Source organism: Maniola hyperantus, chromosome 6 (assembly GCF_902806685.2).
Source record: "Maniola hyperantus chromosome 6, iAphHyp1.2, whole genome shotgun sequence".
Lineage (NCBI taxonomy): Eukaryota > Metazoa > Arthropoda > Insecta > Lepidoptera > Nymphalidae > Maniola > Maniola hyperantus.
In genome coordinates, this window is record NC_048541.1 from 12804196 (window position 1) to 12824344 (window position 20149).

The following is a 20149-nucleotide window of genomic DNA, read 5'->3' on the forward strand; positions in this document are numbered from 1 at the left end:
TAACCATTTCGCATTGCCTGAGTATGGCAAATTAGGGAGCGACTTTTAAGGCCGGACCGCATTACAACGGCGCTGCGCGGCGAGTCGCTTGGCGTCAAAATGTTCTCTATGCCGCGACGCGCTGTTCAGCGCCGCTCTAGTGCGACATACACCTTACGAAAAGATTAAAATAATATTGTGACGCAAAATGACGCGCCGCGCCGCTGTAATGCGGTCCGTCTTTTATCTATGTCAAAATCGGACCGTTGAATTTATGCACTAGGTTTAGACGGCAATATTTTGCCGTATATCGTACACGGGATTTTATCGAATAGAGTAGTGACAGTAATATCTCGTATTCGAGAAATATTTTTCTCTCTCGTTTCGAAATGCTTTCATTGAATACGACACGCAGCTTATGTTCATGTCGTATCGTTTACTCGAGCAAACTTCTGTCATATTGGAGACTCGCGCGTGCCTACAGTTGTGCTTGTGACGTAGCTGCAGCACGTAGTGTTTATATTCTCTTTGGCTGAAGCCGTACGTTAATATCGAAAGGAGGTCGTCGTATGAACGACTGTCTCGTATACGGTAAAACCTTATTCGTGAAAAAATCTAATCGAATAGGCGATGTGTGAACGTAGACTTAGGTTTTCATAACTTCGAAGCAATAAGTAATTCTTTATGTCATTGTGATGTCCATTGTAAACTCGTCTATCGGTCGATAAATCATCAAATAGACAAATAGTATAACGGAGGAGGATAAAATTTATTATTTAATTTATAAACTAGTACGCGAGGCTTGGCCGCCGCTATGTGGGCGCGTTGGTATTGAAAAGCTTCTCTAGCCCGGCGCCCTCGGCCAAGTCCACCGCGCTCCGCGGCTTCTCCTTCGGTGTGTTCATGGTAGGCAGGTCCAGAATGAATACCTCCTTCTTGAACAGCTGGCCTACGTTTCGTCCGATCAACTGTGAACGAATACAATTTTATGTCAGTTTATGATAGTGATCATTTATTATTATGACTATCTCAAAGTCCTATTACACTTTTCTGACAATTATTTATTAACTTAGAAGCATACAATTAGTTTACTATATTTTGGTAATTTATTGACAAACATTACACGCAAAGGTTACCTCTATTATTATCAATATCGCTAATCATTCGCCAAAATGTGCGTGTCGGGTTGCGCCGACAGAAGCGACGCATTTTGCGCTGAAATTACATAATTTCGACTGGATTGTATTTCGTGTCTCGAGGGAGGTTAACGGTACGGGGTCTTTTTTTTCATTTTATTCCCTGACGGCGGGCCGCATGCAACGCATACCTATAATAGACTAGAGTGCATGATAAGAGCTGAGGGCTGAGGCACAGGGTCTTCTTGACTTCAAACTCATATTTATTTATTTTAGCACAGCGGAAGCGGCGATTCGACGCGGCGCACACCCTGTGCAAATTCAAATTTTCTTCAAGTTTTCATTGTGCCAATTTCAACCTTATTTCAAACTACATAAAGCTGGGTTTACGTTTTTGAAGTTTGGGAGCCAATGGTGGCGGCACTATGGGTATACACTATACTCGCAACTCACTCTCGACGTGATCTTCTTGAAGAGGTCTCGCTTGCTCTTGTCGATCTTGGCGGGCTTGTTGGTGTTGGCGGCGAGCTTCTCGTCGAGCCTCTGCAGGTCGTGCGCGTCCACGTCCGGTATGGCGCGCAGCACGGCCGCGACGTTCGGGAACCGTGGCCGTAGTGCTTCGTACGTCTACAAACAAATCACGTGGAGTCAGACTATCACACCTCGACCAAATGCTAACAAAATACCAGGCCACTTCAATGTGACGAAATTGGACGAGCACATTAGCAGAAAAAATTTTGGTCATTTTTCTGTTAAAATAGTTCCTGCGGTACTGAGCCCTAGCCTTTTTCTTTGATTTTACGTCACCATAGCCTAATATTTGACATAACGTCTATTCAGCTGGTCGATTCTGTAAAACCGGCATAAATCATTATTACAATATCAATTGTTGTGATTGGCTGAATTTATGGTATTCTTGTTGCAACAATGAATTGTAGAGCGAACAGCAGGATCAACCAGCGCTATACCTACAGTATAGTACGACATACCTGTACAGCGAGTGCTAGCAGCGCAGCCTGGTTGGCCTCGTGCTGTCCGTGCAGCCGCAACGCGTGCAACACAGCCGCCAGGGCGCCGGCGGCTTCGCCCGCGCCGAGCGCACAGCCGCCGCCTTCGTGCGCGGAAACGGCCGCTCGTAACGCGGGCAAAGCCAGTGCGCATGCGCGTAACGATGACGTCGAGTCGTTCCAAGTCAACGCGCGGAGTATCTGGACAGTGGACAATAAACATCAGTACCCTTATTATAAATGTGAAAGTGTGTTTGTTTGTTGGTTTGTCCTTCAATCACGTGGCAACGGTAGAACGGATTAACGTGATTTTTTGCATGGGTATAGATAAAGACCTTTTTATCCCAGAAAATCAAAGAGTTCCCACGGGATTAAAAAAAACTTAATTCCACGCGGACGAAGTCGCGGGCATCAGCTAGTTGTAAGATAATTTTCGCCTACTTGCTCGCAAATAGGGATCCACAGGCAAAACTGATCTCAGAGGGCGCCACAAGAGGTCCGGTCAATGTGAAATTATAATCAACCTTGTTTGTTTTGTTTGTTTGCTAGCTTTGCTAAAAATCGTTGATTTCGATACTATATACGATTGTTTCGTAAATTATATGGGGAAGGCAATAGGCTACTTTTTATCCCGGAAAATCAATGAGTTCCCACGGAATTTTTAAAAACCTAAATCTACGCGGACAAATTTGCGGCATCATCTAGTTTGTAATAAAGGCATTCAGCATTTATCATAATTTTTTCAAATCAAAACCGCGCGAAGTGAATTGGACATTGGTGGCTATAAGGACTGCCTGCTTTTATATTCACGACTAGCTTATGCTCGCGACTTCGTTCGCGTGGACTACAAAATTTCAAACCCCTATTTCACCCCCTTAGGAGTTGAATTTTCAAAAATCCTTTCTTAGCGGATGCCTACGTCATAATAGCTATCTGCATGCCAAATTTCAGCCCGATCCGTCCAGTAGTTTGAGCTGTGCGTTGATAGATCAGTCAGTCAGTCAGTCAGTCAGTCAGTCAGTCACCTTTTCCTTTTATATATATAGATATTGGCTTGAATTTGCAATATTTGTCATGCTGTCTGTCACGTACCGTATGTAGGACGGCGGGCCCAGCGACGGGGTCGGCCAGTATGATGGCGCCCAGCTCGGACACCTGTTCCGGCGCTCGGCCCGGGTTGGCGGGCGGAGACTCTTCCTCCATGTCCGTGCACGGCTCTGTGCTCACTCCGCCTTCCACTAGAGACACCTAAACAAACAAAATTAATACACAAAAAGGCAAAAGTAAATCAATTCGAACTTCAGTGATCACCAGTTTCAAGGTGTTTGATAAACAGCTGAAAGTCGGTATGGTTGTTCTTCTACATTGTCTGGGTATCGCATAATATCACAGACTAGCTCGCGACTTTGTCCGCGTGGACTACACAAATTTCAAACCCCTATTTCACCCCCTTAGGGGTTGAGTTTTCAAAAATCCTTCCTTAGCGGATGCCTACGTTATAATAGCTATCTGCATGCCAAATTTCAGCCCAATCCGTCCAGTAGTTTGAGGTGTGCGTTGATAGATCAGTCAGTCAGTCAGTCAGTCACCTTTTCCTTTTTTCCTTCTATATACTTAGATAAACTTTTTTATTTAGATTTTACTAAATTTGGAAACAGTGGGAATTTTCTGGGACAAAAAGTATCCTATATCCATCCACAGGATGCAATTAGTTATCTCCTCACCAAATGTCGAAATCGGTAAAGTGTGAAAAGGAAAAAAAGATAAAAACAAATATACGGTTTCACTGAGATGGGCCGCAACCCGCGCTCTAATACATGAATTAGAGCGCGGGTTGCGGGAAGGTGTCAATTGGATGTAGAAATCTAAAGAATTCAATATCGCTGTCGCTCTTCCGCAACCTGCACCCAACGCCACGCTTGACTCGCTCCAGCAATGCACGGGGCTGCAATGGCTTGTATAGTACGGTATAATAACATTGTAAATTGAAAAATTAAAAAGAGCAACCGCCGAGTTTCTTGCTGGTTCTTCTCGGTAGGTACGGCATTCCGAACCAGTGGTAAATTAAAACTACCTGACTATTCATAAGCACTTTTAAAACGTTTACATGAATAAAAAAACATTCTATTCTATTCTATTCTATTCCACGAGCAAGGCAACTGTTTCAGGCAAGCGCTATACAATGGCAGCGATTCCGTTGTCTTTCTCTAAACTAAATTTAGAGTATCTGCATCCTTTTCTTTTTAACAATGCTAAAAAGGGACAGAACATGAACTTTACATTTAAAGATTCTAAATAGTGCACGCTACAAATTTAAACAGTAGGCTCGTGTCTGTGCGCTAAAACCACGGGTTGTACCATCTAAAACATAAATTTAAAACTGTCAAACTGCGTCTGTCCTTTTCATATTACATTAAGAAGAGGATGCGAATACTCTAAAATTAGGTTGTACTCAGAATCATCAGTACCAATACAGCTACAATGTGGACTTATACCTTCAATAGCTCCAGGTGTTCCCTGGTGAGGTGTCGCACGAGCATGTCCTCCAGCACCTCCTGCGACTCGCTGCCGCCCTCCTCCTCCAGCTTGCCCGACTCGTACAGTGACGTCACGTACTCCCAGCGCTGGTTCAAGTGGACCAGCACTGCAAACATACATTTCATGTTATCACGTGTCCAGTCTCAGTTGGTAAGTTGTTAAAAATCTTCTTATTAGACTAAAATATGCAGAAAAAAATCTTGTCAAAAAACAGATACAGCGATTAGGACAATGGATCCGTGTTTTTGGTCTGTCGAGCGGGATAATTTGGTTGGCTATAGATTGTGGAACGTACTACATCATCGTAATGTGCGGGCGAGTAGTGCAGCGTCAGTGGCCAGTGGTCGTGAAACATCTCTGGCGACGCTAGTAGATACAGCGCGTAAGATAATTTAATCCATGTTTTTGGTCTTTCAAACCCATAAGTAAATACAGCACATAGGATAATGAATCCATGTTTTTGGTCCTTCGAACCGGATACATTGCTAGGTTCGTAGTACGTACTGTCAATTATTCTGGAAACGTGGAAAGCGTAAGAGACAGCCTTCTCGCTAGTATTACACCCAAGCTTTTGTTTCTTCGAGCTGGATTATTATGGTACACGTACTAATGGGAGCGAGGTGTCGCATCAGCGGCAGTGCTACATCGGCATAATGCGCGGGAGGACAGTGCAGCATTAGCGGCCTCAGCGCCGCCCGCAGCACGCGTCGCAGCCAATGGTCAGGCAGGGTCTCCGGCGCCGCCAGGAGCGACAGCGCAAGGGCTTCTGCAAGATTCGTCACGCCGAACAACTCCCGACCGAGCGACGCTGCCGCCGCGCCCACTAGTCCACACACCTGTAGTCAACATACAATTTTTTAAGATTTTTTTATATCGATTGTGGACAACAGCCCAAAGGAAGAATAATGCTGATTGCGTCATCATCACCAGTAATGACAAAATTGTGGGTATCTATAGATAGTGTCTGGTAGATATTGGGTGACATGAGATCCTTTTCATTGTTGAGACACAAGAAAGAAAAATCCATGAAAATCGTACGATGTGAGCCAGTGATGCAATAAAAAAGGACATACGTACATTTTCATGCAGCGTATGCAACAGATTCTGCATGCGGTCTTGCGGCGTGGCCACGGGCGTGGGCGGAGCATCATCCCTCAAGCCCAGTAGGTTCCGCCTTTCAGCAGGCGGTGGCTGTAGCGCGCGCGCATGCGCCGGGTGTCGCAGCGAGGCTGCTTGAGGCGAGTGTAGTTCGTGTAAGGCCCGCGCGAGGGACAAGGCGGCAGGGAACAGCGGCAGAACGTGCGCGCCGCACGGGTTCCGCCACACCGGGTTGCCGGATGGAGTTACGCCCGCGCTAAACCCACCTGGCGACAAATACGCAAATTTTAAACAGTTTTTATGTTTGCTTGTAATTGCAACATAAGGTTACTTAGACTATAATCTATTTTTATTGGGGCCCAGATTTTTTTAAACCTTACCTCACCTCACGCCGAGGAACATACAAACTAACAAACATTGTTAGGGACATTCTACATGCGCAACATTTAACACCAATGAAATACAGACCTTTCGCTTGACTTTTAACACAGAAACAACAGAGTCGTAATATTTTGCTCTTAATTCGCGCGTAACATAGTGCGTAGGGAACAACCAATAGCGGACGGACTTCGCATTTGTCTTTCTATCTATCTAATTATCTAATTCGACTAGCCAAGTCAATCCTGCGACTAACTGTAGATGTAGACTGAGGGCTGTCCAACACTAGTTCACAAATTATAAGAATAATTTAGAACTCTTGCGATCGGTAGTAAATGTCGGTCATCTATTGAAGTCGAGAAGTAAAAATTAGTAAATACCACGTGAAGCCTTATCAGGGTCGGCAGGAACTTGCGTGCGTTTCACAACTCCCAAAGTGAGGGTAAGCGCGTGGAGTAGGGTCCGCCTTGCTTGCGCCTTTTCGGGGTCCTCGTCAGTGGCTGGGGAGTCTAGTCCAACCAACCGAGCCAGCCCTGCGGCTGACTGTAGGTGCGGACTGAGGGCTGCCCAACGCTCTCTGCAGTCACCGAGAACCTAACGAACAAACAGACTTGGTTATGAAGAGTTCCTATTCGAATTTAAAAATGGAGCCATGCCACTTAGAAGAAAATTAGAGAGTAATGGGATTGTAAAAAAAAACTATTTTTATTTTAATCAATTATAGGCTGAGCAGTGTTGTCAATATGAGTGATCAAGAGTACAGATTCGCTTCTATCGAACTACACTTTTGTTACCATGTAGGTACCAGTAAAGGAAAGAAACCTAAATCAAATGAATTTAAAAAACGGTCAAATATTCTACACTCACAAATACACATCACATAAATTGTTTTGCATGCATGTTAAAAAAATGGGAATCGGTCGTAAGGTCGTAATTGTTGTGTGATCTAGAAGAGCTAGGCCTTCTGCTACATGTTGTATTCATATACTTAGAAGAACTCCTCAGGGCTCAGCCACATGAACTCAATTAACTTGGTAAATAAATCATTTCAACTCCAATATAGAATCGAAACGAAACTGTGCTAATCATTCCATCTCACTCACACTCACTACCCAAGTATACTTTGCGAGTGAAACTGAATGATCAACTCAGCTCTTTTTGGTACTTTTTTTTAATTTATAGACTAGCGCTTGGCTGCAATCAGATCTGGTGGCAAGTGTCGATGCAGCCATAAGATGGAGCGCGCTTGCCTAGAAGATGCCTAAGCACTCTTGTCTTGAAGGTACCCATATTGGCGTTTCTTTATTGGCACCAACATACCTGAGCAACTAAGGCGCTCTGGCGCTCGTAGCAACAGAAGTGGTTGGAGACCAGCAACAGCGCTTCCTGTAACGTGACACTCTCCAAGGCACTGAGGTCGGGGCGCGCGAGCGTGTTCTGGCACAGCTCGTGGAGGCGCCCAAACACCGGTAGTAGCAGCAAAGGGTACTGGAAACAAGAAACATATTAGTTTCGATTGCCATAACTTTGCAGACAAGGAGAACCAGAGCTATTCTGGTATCTTTTACTCCAAAACAAAGTCGACAACCCAGATACCCTGTGCAGATGTGCATTGGCGGTGAGGGCGCCGGATAGGAATATCCGTTCATGCAGATATCTGCCCTTTTTTCATCTGGCAACGACACAGACAAATTTTGCCGAAAATGCGCCAACCCTGAGAGCACTCACCTTGCTCAATGGTCTGATTGCTCAGCACCAACATTTAGATGTTTTTTATATCAGTATATGTGAATTCAATAAACTATGTATATCTCTGTTCAGAGATAAGCATTTCCAATGTAACTTAATTTATTACTACTATTTAACTACAATTTCTCTGGTGCTACTTACTTTAGAGCCGAGCCTGACGAGCAGGCTGGCGGCGTGCCTGCGAACATTCTTCACGTTGCGCGAGCTGCGGTCCTCCGAGGCCGTGCCCTCGTACACCAGCGCTGCGAAGATCTTGTCCAGCACGCGCGGCAGCAGCTCCGCGCCCGCCGAGCCCACGCCTGGGCCTGACGACCGACAAACAAATCTTGTCACAAATCGCTCAAAGGATCCAGAAGCTGTTTATCTAAATATCCGATATCCTATGAGCAAAAGTCAAAACTGGACATTTCTTAGTATGAGCGAGAAGCGTCATCTGCTTGCAAATGTGGCGACCGCCACACTTGTGAATAGGAGTGTGCCACATTCCTATTAGAATAGAATAGAATAGAATATGTTTTTATTCAAGTAGACTTTTTACAAGCGCTTTCGAATCGTCGGGTAGTTTTAATTTACCACTGGTCCGGAATGCCGTTCCTACCGAGAAGAACCAGCAAGAAACTCGGCGGTTGCTCTTTTTAATTTTTCAATTTATTCACAAGTAGCTGCTGCAGCTGTTTACCATCGTACCTGCAAGTTGGCTGTAAGCACAGCTGAGGAACACGAAGAGCGCGGATATGAAGGACAGGAGAAGTGACAATATCAGTGGAGCCCGGGGTTCCGTGGCCACACAGCGCTGCAATAGTCTTAACCCTTCAGCTACGTTTGGACGAGGTTCTGCTTGCAGTAAACGAGATAGCACTACCTCGAGAACCTAGAAACAAAGTGTGGTTGTAATATGGCAAGCTATTAAATATCACTTGCTTTAGGCAGTGGTCCGACCGCCGATGATGAACGAGAAACGAGTAGAACTAGAAACTTAAACGAGTTGGCGATCAGCGGGAAGCGAGTATGTAGTTTCGATAGTTTTGTCGCCGGGTGATAAGCAAGTGTGCAAGTGCGATGAGCGATTACTCGCGCCATTCGCCCGCGGTCGCTCAGTCCTGTGCAAACCTGGGCGCGTCACACGTGTTCAAGCGAGCGAGCATCGCTGAACCAATATCGCTGAGCGAGTTTATTTTTGTCGCTCAGCGACAAAACTAGTGAAGTGAGTCGTCGCCGGCAGTGTGAACAGTCAGAGAACAACTTTTATATATGCATCTCTTTCGTTTACACGGAATGTACAATTATTTATTGAGCGTTTCTTGAGAGAGAAAATCGCCTATAGTTTTTAGTCGTTTTCTCGCCGGCGGTCGGACCACTGCCTTAATGGTGAAGGGAAACACTGTGAGGATACTTTGAGAGTTATCCAAAGCTTCAAAAGTGTGTGAAGTCGGCCAATCCGCACTTGGTTAGCGTGGTAGACTATGGCCAAGTCTTCTTTATAATGTAGACCCCTAACAGTGGCGTGCAATTCATAGAGGCATAAAAGTACTGGTTACCCTAGTTGAAATGACCAGTGCTCATTACTCTTTATGACCTGCCATTCAGCAGGTCTCTATAAGGTGGATCTAAGGCCTATCTTACTAATGCTTACCCTGGCTTCAAACTCTGTGCACGCCACTGACCCCTAAGTAAGGATATTCCGAAATACCACCTGAACAAAGCCAGTGCAGGTCAGCTAGTGGAAAAATATTACCTGAGCTAAAGCTTCCCACTCCACGTGTAAGGGATGTGTGACGTCCAGCTGCAATGGGCACGAGTCCACTTTGTCCAGAGCAGTCTGTGTCCATTGTTCCACGTACGACCACGTCACTAGCGGCGCAGCCGTCATGCAATATCTGCAAATATTCACCCGGCTATAGACCGGCTATTTCGAACAAAAACTGTGTTCTACTATGATGTCAAGCCAAACATGACAAAAGTTATAAGCAAAATACTACTAATTAATAAATTATTTCTGAGTGATTACTAAATAGAGGATCTTCCAAAATATGTAATATCCACGTCCTTTGTTAGTTTTAAGTGTAATAAAATTTAAAATTATCGATTAAACTAAAAAAGTACGTCATTATGATGTGACGTCACATTTCAGTATTTCATAGAATATCGCATACTAAGTGCGCGTTTTGACGTTTGATAAAAAGTTACTGATTTAACAAGTTGTTAAATTCTGTATTCCTTATGAGGATTATTCAGATTGGTCACCAAAAGAATAAAAGAAAAATTATTCCTAATTATTTGCATAGCAGCCAGTATGTTGCATAGGAGAGCACATTCCGAATATTGAATAAAATAAAAGTATATAAAGGTCTTTATATGACAAGGTTATAACAAGTTGTTTTGTACATTTGCCATGAATAGGTAGTTGTTCACGTGCACACAACTGTAGATACTAACCTGAAGCTCTCCAATATCTCTGTTCTGCAGCGGCTGAAGAAGATGGCGAACTCTTGTTCACTGTCGTAGTCCATGCAGGCGTACGACACTGCGTCGTTGACGCCGCTCACTCGCGACGACGGGTACGTCACCTGACATGTAACAAATCCATACTAATATTATAAATGTGAAAGTGTGTCTGTCTGTCTGCTAGCTTTTCACGGCCCAACAGTCCAACCGATTTTGATGAAACTTGGTACAGGGTTAGCTTACATCCCGAGGAAGGACATAGGCTACTTTTTATTCCGGAAAACTAAAGAGTTCCTACGGGATTTTTAAAAAAACCTACTTTCACGCGGACGAAGTCGCGGGCATCAGCTAGTTATCTATAAGGTAAATAGAAAATTGCAATAACAATGTAATTGTAGTAGTAATGGTATGGCCATAATAATGTGAAGGGAAGATAGCCTTATATCTAGAAGATGTTAAATATGCATGTGGAAGGATAAAAGAGGAGAGGAAGACCAAAGAAAAAGTGGATGGATTGCGTGTACAAGTTTTAGATAGTACGTTGACGGATGACACCAGTGAGTGGAAGAAGAAGACATGTTGTGCGGACCCCACGTATCGTGGCATAAGGTCAGGAGGAGGAAGAAGGTAACAGAAATTTGTATTTGCTGTTCTTACCGTACCTTAATACCTAAGCAGCATGGCGCCGATTTTTAGGTATTCACACATACAGAAATGGCAACTGGGAGATCTGTTCATGTTTGAGGAAGGCCAACAATATAAAGTTGGCTGTATTTGCCAATATGCAGGACAGATCTGACTAGAGTAGTTCAGGGTTTACTTACTTTAAGAATCTTGGGCGCTGCAGCTTGGAGCCAACGTGGCACCATGGCCAACACGTGAGGTAACTTTGAGATCTGTTCATGTTTGAGGAAGGCCAACCACATGGAGTTGGCAGTATGCGCCAGCGTGAGGGACGGATGTGATGATAACAATAGCATGGTCTCCAACAGCAGTGGTAACCAGGTTTCAGTGTTGGTTGCGAAGTTCCATAGTGATGTGAGTTGCAGAGCCAATCCCGCGAGGACCTGTGGGTAACAAATAGAGAAGAAATCTTAAAGTCAAAAAAGAATCATCCATTAAATCAGTACCCCTCCCTCTTGTTACAGAGCGCATCAATCTGTTGAATGACGCCACTTTTTACGGCCCCAACTTCATATTGCCGTTGTTTAACTAAAAAGCTGTTAAGCGCAAAAAATAATTTCATATTTAATCATCATTTTCATATTCAATTTAAATCCTTTAGGAGCTTCAATTTTTTTCGGGAAAAATATATTCATCCCAATGCAAGCCTTGTGTCGAGATCTGTTTAGTGGTTGAGGCATCATAATGTAACAGATATATTATTGGATATTGAATATTGGATGGATAAATAAAACCGTATTGAAATTGTATGAATTTCGATGCGGATTGCGAATTATTTTTTAACACTGTTCCACTAAAAGAGATCATGATAATGATGTACTCCAGGCCGTTTGGGCAACTGCTTAGGAAAAACCTAATGTGTTCTGGCCTCTTGTGACTGGCGTATCATAATTTTGCTGCAAATGTACGGAAGAATTATGGACACGTCAGGAGATCGTTTGCGTGAGACAGACAGACAACTGTCACACACTTTCGCATTTATAATATTAGTATGGATGATCATTTTTCATGATCTCTTGCTGGGTGCAAATAAAAATTTCAAATTACGGGGATTCGAAGAGGTTGTTACTTGATAAATTGCTAGCTTTTCACGGCCCATCCGTTCAACCGGTTTTAACAAATTTTGGTACAGGGATAGCTAGCATCCCCGGAAAGGACATAGGCTACTTTTTATCCCGAACAATCAAAGAGTTCCCACAGAATTTTTAAATAACCTCTAGTCTTAAATAAATGGAAGACAAACCTGTGACAGCTTCTTCAGGAACAAGTAGTGAGGCTCGTCAACCGCCCCGATGCTCTGCAGCGCCGCGCGGTGGATGTACGAGATGGCGTTCTCACTGAACAGTATCATCAACGGCTTGCGCTCCTTTGTCTGCATTTATAACATTCATCATCATCATCAACCAATAGACGTCCACTGCTGGACATAGGTCTCTTGTAGGGACTTCCACACGCCACGGTCTTGCCTGGATCGCCTGTCGTCCGTCCACCTAGTGGGGGGTCTTCCAACGCTGCGTCTTCCGGTGCGAAGTCGCCATTCCAGCACCTTGAGACCCCAACGTCTATCGGTTTTACGAACTATGTGCCGTGCCCATTGCCACTTCAGCTTCGCAACACGTTGATCTATGTCGGTTACTCTATTAGTTCTCCTACGGATCACCCGCTGAGTGACTCTGAGCTTTCTTATGAGGCCCATAGTTAGCGACCATGTCTCGGATCCATTTATAGCATTCACTTCAATACATTTTCTTGTAGGACATTGCATTAAGTGATATTGTAAAATGGTGATGATAACAAGAATACCCGGCTGAGTTTGTTTTGGCTTCTTCTTAGACCAGGGCGCGTTTGGAACCCTCGCAGCTTTAGTTTTCACTTTTCAGTTTACGTAAAATATACCACCGTTATATTTCATTCAATTTTCTATTATTTGTTGAATAATAATATAATGCAAAATGGACAATCCCACTTTTAGTCTATGTATAACTTGTACTAATAAAAAAACGAATCAAAAATAGCGGCGTAAATCGTTCCCTCTCACTCACACACTAAACCTATTTATAGGGTGTGAGCGAGACGGATGATTAGTGCCACTTCGTTTATTTACTGGCATAAGTTATACAGAATTGATAGTTGTATAACGTCATACTATCAACCATAAATTAATATGAAACATCAGCGCGAGCGAAGCAAGCCCTACGATTTTTTAATAATAATACAGAATCTGTACATGACCTAAATAAATTAAGTATCAATATGAGCTGTTGCCTGTTGAATATAGAAAAGCTATTCAAACATATAATGCAAGTCAATAAAAGAAATAAATCGAAAAGAGCTGATAATTAGCACAGTCTACCTGCGTTAGTGTGTGAGCGAGTCGGAATGATTAGCACTGCTTCTTTTCGATTGGTTTCTTTCGATGAATACTCACGGAGCCTTTCCTATTGACGATCTGGAGCAGACACTCGGCAGCGGGCAGTTGGAAGGCGTCGTCGCTGAGCAGGATGCAGAGGATCTCCAGCAGCCTGCCGTTGTTGCTCACCACGTGGTTGGTGGACACCCACTCCACAAACCCTGTCAGGGTGAGTAACACCACCTGGAAAGAACTTGGGGATGAAAATAATGGAAACAAACTATTAATCCAGAAATGCTGCCACCCTTTTTCTAAAAAGCGGTTAACTATATAGGTTTTAAGTTAGTTTTTAGTTTAGTTCTACAACTTTTTAGAAACTTCAGTTTTTGAAAATTCCCACATTTTTTGGCGATAATTTAAAAAATGATTTTTTGCAGATAGTCGCTTCTTAGCAAAATGATGACAGCAAGCGTTAAGCTATACAAGTATAAATGCTAATGTAAAGAGAGAGGAGTGAGGAAGAGATGTGAATTGTATTGTAACTGCAAAACTGAGGATCTACAAGATCACAGAATCACACTAAAGGAAAAGAACTCACACTGTGACGTTGGTGCTAGTAGTGATTGTAAGTGTAGCAACACACTTGCCGAATGTACGGCGCCGAAAGTTCGGTTCAATACGCTCGCAATGTTTTTTTAAGTTACCTAGGACACATCTACTGAACTTCTGACGCGTTCGATGTAGCGCCGTACCTTCCGTTCGGCGATTACTTCGACTAGAACGCTTTCAATGAATTTTGCATAGCAAGCAACTTATTACGCGACGCACACTGCCGAAAGTTTGGCGCGTGTACTTCTTCTAACCCCTCTATAATAGATGGTATAGCGGAGGGGAGGGATGTGGCGGTCGGCCACAATAGAAACTAGATGGCGCTGTTCAATCGATGACATAGTCCCGAACAAATGTACCGCCGACAGTACTCGCACTAACAGAGTGTTCCGCAATCTGGACTATATATAGAAGTTTCAAGATACAACCGTCGGCCCAGCTGGCGCTACCGAGCACAACCAACCGCTCGGTGGGAGATCTCCCCTTTGGTACGGTCGAGCCTGCACACCGCTCCCGTACACCAATATTGTTACAAAATCCTTCTTTCTGGGCAATTCAACACGTCGCAACCGCACACCACAAAGTGACGACACCGGCTGACGACGACGCCACGTACCGCCGTACGTAATTTTTCGTCGCGTAAAGCGCTGAACTAACCGCCCCGTCTGACTGTTCGGCGCGCCAACCGAATACTACGACCGATAGTTCAGTCGCTGAAGTATCGGCGCTGTACGTTCAGCAGGTGTGTCGCTACCAAATTTAATATAGACAACATGTATCGCATCGTGTCATTGGGATACCAAAAATGTGTTTCTTACCATGTTTTTCTTGTGTTTTGAATAATAGGGTAGGCAGTACTTGATAATATAAAATGCATGTTACTGCCAAGTCACTAATGTCACACAATGCCCCTTACCTGCACAACTCTGCCATTGCTCGCGGCTGCACCGTAGTCCCCGGCGGCCGTCTTCTCTCTGAACTCCTGAACATGCGACTCAATGAGGCGCATGAAGAATGCAAATATCTCGGCCATGTTGCTTGTCAGGGCCTGGTATATGTCCTTGCGTCGCTGATGTTGTTCTAATGTCTGTTGGTATAAAGTATTTGAGTTAACAAACATGTTAATCATCATCATCATGATCAACCCATCGCCGGCCCACTACAGAGCACGGGTCTCCTCTCAGAGTGAGAAGCGTTTTGGCCATAGTCTACCAAGCTGGCCAAGTGCGGATTGGTTGACTTCACACACCTTTAAGAACATTATGCATAACACTCAGGCATGCAGGTTTCCTCACGATGCTTTCCTTCCTCGTTAAAGCAAGTGACACTTAATTAATTAAAACGCACATAGCTCCGAAAAGTTAGAGATGCGTGCCCGGGATCGAACCCCCGATCTCCGATTAGAAGGCGGACGTCCTAACCACTAGGCTATCACAACTTGGTTAACATGTTAATAATATGACTTTACTCATCATCATCATCATAAACCGATAGATGTCCACTGTTGGGCATAGGTCTCTTGTAGAGACTTCCACACGCTACAGTCTTGCGCCGCCTGAATCCAGCGGTTCCCTGTGACTCGTCTGATGTCCACCTTGTGGGGGGTCTTCCTGTGCGAGGTCGCCATTCCAGCACCTTGGGACCTCAACGTCTATCTGTTGTATCAACGAACTATGTGCCCTGCCTATTGCCACTTCAGCTACGCAACCCATAGTTAGTGACCATGACTTTACTATGGAACTATTATTATTTTTATTATTAAAAACATTTATTTCTGTGGGTGTGATTTTTTTAAATACCTAAATCGAGGAAGAAGTCGTGAGCATTATCTGTTCGTTTGATAATCACTAAAACATGGCGCAATACGGTATTTGCCTATGTCAAACATAAATTATTTCTCAGTGATTATTATAATATAGAGGGTCTTCCAGAATACATAAAATCGACGTTCTTTGTTAGTTTTGAGTGTAATAATCATTTTAATTAATCGATTAAACTAAATAAAAAAGCACGTCAAATCATTGTGACGTCACGTGCCAGTATTTCATAGAAGCTCGCATACTAAGCGCGCGACTTTGATAAAAAATTAGTATTTAATTTGACTAGTTGTCAAATACCGGATTTCGATGTTACAACCATTGAATGAGAATTTTAAATATGAGCAATATTTTTTTAACCTTTCCATAATCACTTTCTGCAGTCACATAATAGGTAGTAAGTTACTTCCTCGTTTCTAATTCAAACAACTAGGACATGGAACGCCCTTACGGCATCAGTTTGATATAGTTAACTTTAAAATTTTAAAGTGGGCCTCTTTTAGGCAAGCGCGCTCCATCATAGGCTGAATCATAACTTGCCAGTAGGTCTGATCGTTGCTAAGTGCTTCTTTATAAATTAAAAAAACTATTTCTTCAACTAACAACTATAAGAACTCACTACACTTTTTAACTAAAAAAAATTCACATAATGACAAGTACAGGCTAAGGTATAAAAAACAATGTTTGTGTGGATATACTCACCTGTAAGGTAGCAACATCCTCCACTAATCTCAGGAACACGTGCAGCACAATCTGAGTGTGCAGATGGCCCCTGCTGCAAGCGTCACTCAGCTCAGCAAGTAACGTGGACCACTGCTGGGGCCACTCGCGTTTTATCATCTCAACTATCACTCGAGCTAGGGCATCATTCAAGTGGCCCGTTTCCCAACCACCCATGTTCAGGAGTTTCATAGCATTTTCCTAAAATAAAAAAATATTCTAAATATATACAGGCTGTAATAGAACAAAAACGAAGACGGGTGATAGTACTGATGATTACTGATATGATACTACAAAAAAAACGAAAAAAAAATATATAAAATCTTATAATTTTGTAAAAATTTACGATATATTGCAAATAAAACATCTGACTGACGCTAGAGGTCAACGAACGTTGCGTAAGTAGGCCACTCAGAGTCAATGCCGCGTCGGGGCAGGGCGGGGCATTGACTCGAGTTTTGCACGCTATACATTGCAGGTTCGAAAAATACTAAATCACTTAAACTACAAAGACAAATTGTTATTGGTATTGGATTAGGTAGTATAACAATAACGCGAAGTTAAAAAAAAAGAAAAGTCCTGAATGGATTGACTTATCAACACCCAGCCCAAACCCTTGGTCCTAGATAGCTGAAATTTCCTGAATAGCTTCGTAGACGAGGAAAAAAAGCTAAATTTATCAAAATTCCCACGGAAGTGAAGCCTGATAAGAAACCTGATAGCAGATACACAATTAAAGAAACAAAAACATTTTTGTTAAGCTTGTACTGTAACTCCATTTAGTTCTTTTTAATTGTGTTCCTATAAAGGTTTTTCATTGTATTTCTAAAAATTAGCTTGGCATAAGACAATTTAGTAATAAAACTTTAGCATATTGTATTTATTATATTACTAGCTGATGCCTCCGATTTCGTCCGCGTGGAATTAGGTTTTTAAAAAATTCTGTGGGAACTTTTTGATTTTCTGGGATAAAAAGCCTATGGGTCTTTAACTACATATATCCATGCAAAAAATCACGTCGATCCGTCGCTCTGTTGGGATGTGATTGATGGAAAAACCAACAAACAAACACACTTTCACATTTATAATATTATGGCTACTGATAATGTCTAATCTAATCTAATCTAAATCAGCCTGTGCTGTCCCACGTCTGGGCAATGGCCTCCCTCCGATCCTTCCACAATTTTCTATTTCGTGCCTCTTCAGGCCACGTAACTGTAAATTTTTCTAATTCATCACGCCAACGTCGCCTCGGCCGACCACGCTGGCGTTGATGATTCTGGGGCGTCCAAAAAGAAGCAGATTTTGCCCATAACTCATCTGACATATCCGTATGCCAGATGAGTTACTGATAATGTATAAGTCATAATAGGTCAACAGTAATCAAAGTGAAACAGGGGACTCTTAATGCCCTGCTTAGCTACTACTTCTAAAAAACGAGTCATTTTGTTCAAAATTACCTGTCAAAATAAAAAAAGTGGAAGGATCTGGGAGTCTGATGGATCATTATAATTATTCCAAGAAAATCCTTACCAATATGTGATTTATGGAAGGGGGTCACAACGTACTTGCACGAACGTACGCACGCATGCACGCACGCACGCACACACACACACACACACACACACACACACACACACACACACACACACACACACACACACACACACACACACACACACACACAAGAGAGTATTACACAGACATAAAAGCATGTAACCTTAATAAATATTTTCTCAGCCTGACTGATATGTGTCCACCTGTACTTGACAGTATGCTCCATCAACTGCAGGCCAAAATGTTTCACCACTGGTGAGTATTGGGGGCCACTGGCCAAGAGCAAGCCTGCCTGAGCACACCATGGCGAGTTGTCTTTGAAACTGAAACAAACGCGCCTGATAAACCTATGCCTGTAACTATTTTATCCATCATCATCAACTCATTGCTACCCCCCAACTGACAAATGAGCAGGACTTAGGCCCAGTGTGGCCCATACTAATATTATAAATGTGGGTCTGTCTGTATGTCTGCTAATCTCTCTTTGATTTATCAAGAACTAGATGATGCCCGTGACTATACTATGTGGATTTAGGTTTTTAAAAATCCTGTGGGCACCCCTTTGATTTTCCAGGATAAAATGTCTACGTCTATCTCCTTCCCCGGGATACAAGCTAACTCTGTAACAAATTTCGTCAAAATTTTGTCAAAAGTTGAACGGATGGGCCGTGAAAGGCTAGCAGACAGACACACTTTCACATTTATAATATTAAGTATGGATGTGTGAATGAGGCATAATCTACCATATAGTGCAACGAGTGATGTTTGCATAAAAATATCAGTAGGGCGATTGTCTAAAACCTGCATCAATCATTATTACAATCTCAATTGTTCTGATTGGCTGAATTTGTGCGATTCTTGTTGCAACAATGCATTGTAGCCAATAGTGAGCGAGCGTCAACCAATCTGAGATGATTGCGATCGTGACATTGTAGCTGTCATTCTCCCGCAATCGCACAGCTGGATAATATGTTTTTTTGTTATGCAAACTTAAACATGATAAACAGAATTTATTTATACAGAAGCTGAATGTTAATGGTAAAATTGTATTTCAAAAAGATTTCCATTCACTACTTTTGTTGATAACCTTCTAAGGCCCTCTTCTTCAAATCTTGATAAGTTATGTACAGTACAATGTACATAATATATGTAGGTACATACTTATTTTACTAGAGTAATAACAAAGAGTGCAAGTCAAAAGTTTACCTCTCACAGGCAGTATAAGCTTGTTTCCTTGCTTCGTGCGCCACAGCGGGATTGAGAGTCAACTCCACTGCATTACTCAGCTCATCTGCAATGAGAGCTACCTCCCTCTCACCAAACGCCCCAACATTCATGGTAGCTTATTACTGCCTTAAAATAAAACGATTTTATTACTTAATTATTTTTTAAACTGGCTGTACAGCTTTAGGTTCCTGGCATAGGCATTAGGTTCCTTGTGCATTATTTCGTCTCGTCTTTTGTATCGTATTTTAAACTAACAACAAAGTAAGTTAGTGATGAAATACTTATTATGATTATTATACCAATAGTAAAAATTAAAGTTGTACAATGAAATACTTACCTCCTTGTTCGGTTCAATTATCCCTTGTGATTTTTTACTTCATATTACTCGTTTTGTTACTGTAATTAAATGATAAAATTTTCAAGGTTTTAAGAATAATAAAATTCTAAACTCTAAAGGAACAAATTCTATGGCATACACCCGGTGTTGATCATGCAAAACTATAATAAAACACTAAATGACATATTTTAGCATCTTGTTAGTTAATTTAAAATGTAGAATTAATATTTTAGATTTGAAATTGCAATTTTCAGGAACATTTTATGAAATCAAAATTCAAAACAAAAAATACCTCGTGTGGCACAAAAATCGGAGAACATTTGTTTTCCGTAGACAAAACTTCCTTTTTTTTTATACCAAAAACCACCTGCAAACAAGATTTAATCTGACTCTTTTCGGTCGATCTAAATTTATTAAATATGTTATTGGTCTGTGTTTCATACACTGTGTTTGGCTTTGTTTTGGCATGCAGCCAATCGGATCGTACGACAAGCGTTGGCTCCGTGAGCGTTGGTATG

General features: G+C 42.5%; 1 protein-coding gene across 2 annotated transcripts; it reads right to left on the reverse strand.

Annotated features, from left to right (window-relative positions):
* Positions 1 to 375: 375 nt before the first annotated feature.
* On the reverse strand, positions 376 to 19960 carry Ranbp21 (exportin-5-like protein Ranbp21). Of its 2 annotated transcripts, none has more exons than XM_069499095.1 (22): positions 19924 to 19960; positions 19632 to 19690; positions 19274 to 19420; positions 18231 to 18390; positions 16493 to 16711; positions 14890 to 15060; positions 13443 to 13607; positions 12258 to 12386; positions 11155 to 11397; positions 10322 to 10452; positions 9621 to 9762; positions 8573 to 8756; positions 8027 to 8190; positions 7457 to 7624; positions 6517 to 6730; positions 5738 to 6024; positions 5268 to 5496; positions 4618 to 4766; positions 3215 to 3370; positions 2105 to 2323; positions 1569 to 1742; positions 376 to 947 (listed from the first exon to the last, which is right to left on the reverse strand). In XM_069499095.1, exons 3-22 carry the CDS (start codon positions 19402 to 19404, stop codon positions 792 to 794), a joined length of 3591 nt encoding a protein of 1196 aa, XP_069355196.1. In that variant the 5' UTR covers positions 19405 to 19420; positions 19632 to 19690; positions 19924 to 19960; the 3' UTR covers positions 376 to 791. The 2 variants fall into 2 exon arrangements, with proteins under 2 accessions (XP_069355196.1, XP_034825171.1); XM_034969280.2 differs by having other exon boundaries at positions 19274 to 19416; positions 19924 to 19956.
* Positions 19961 to 20149: the final 189 nt, after the last annotated feature.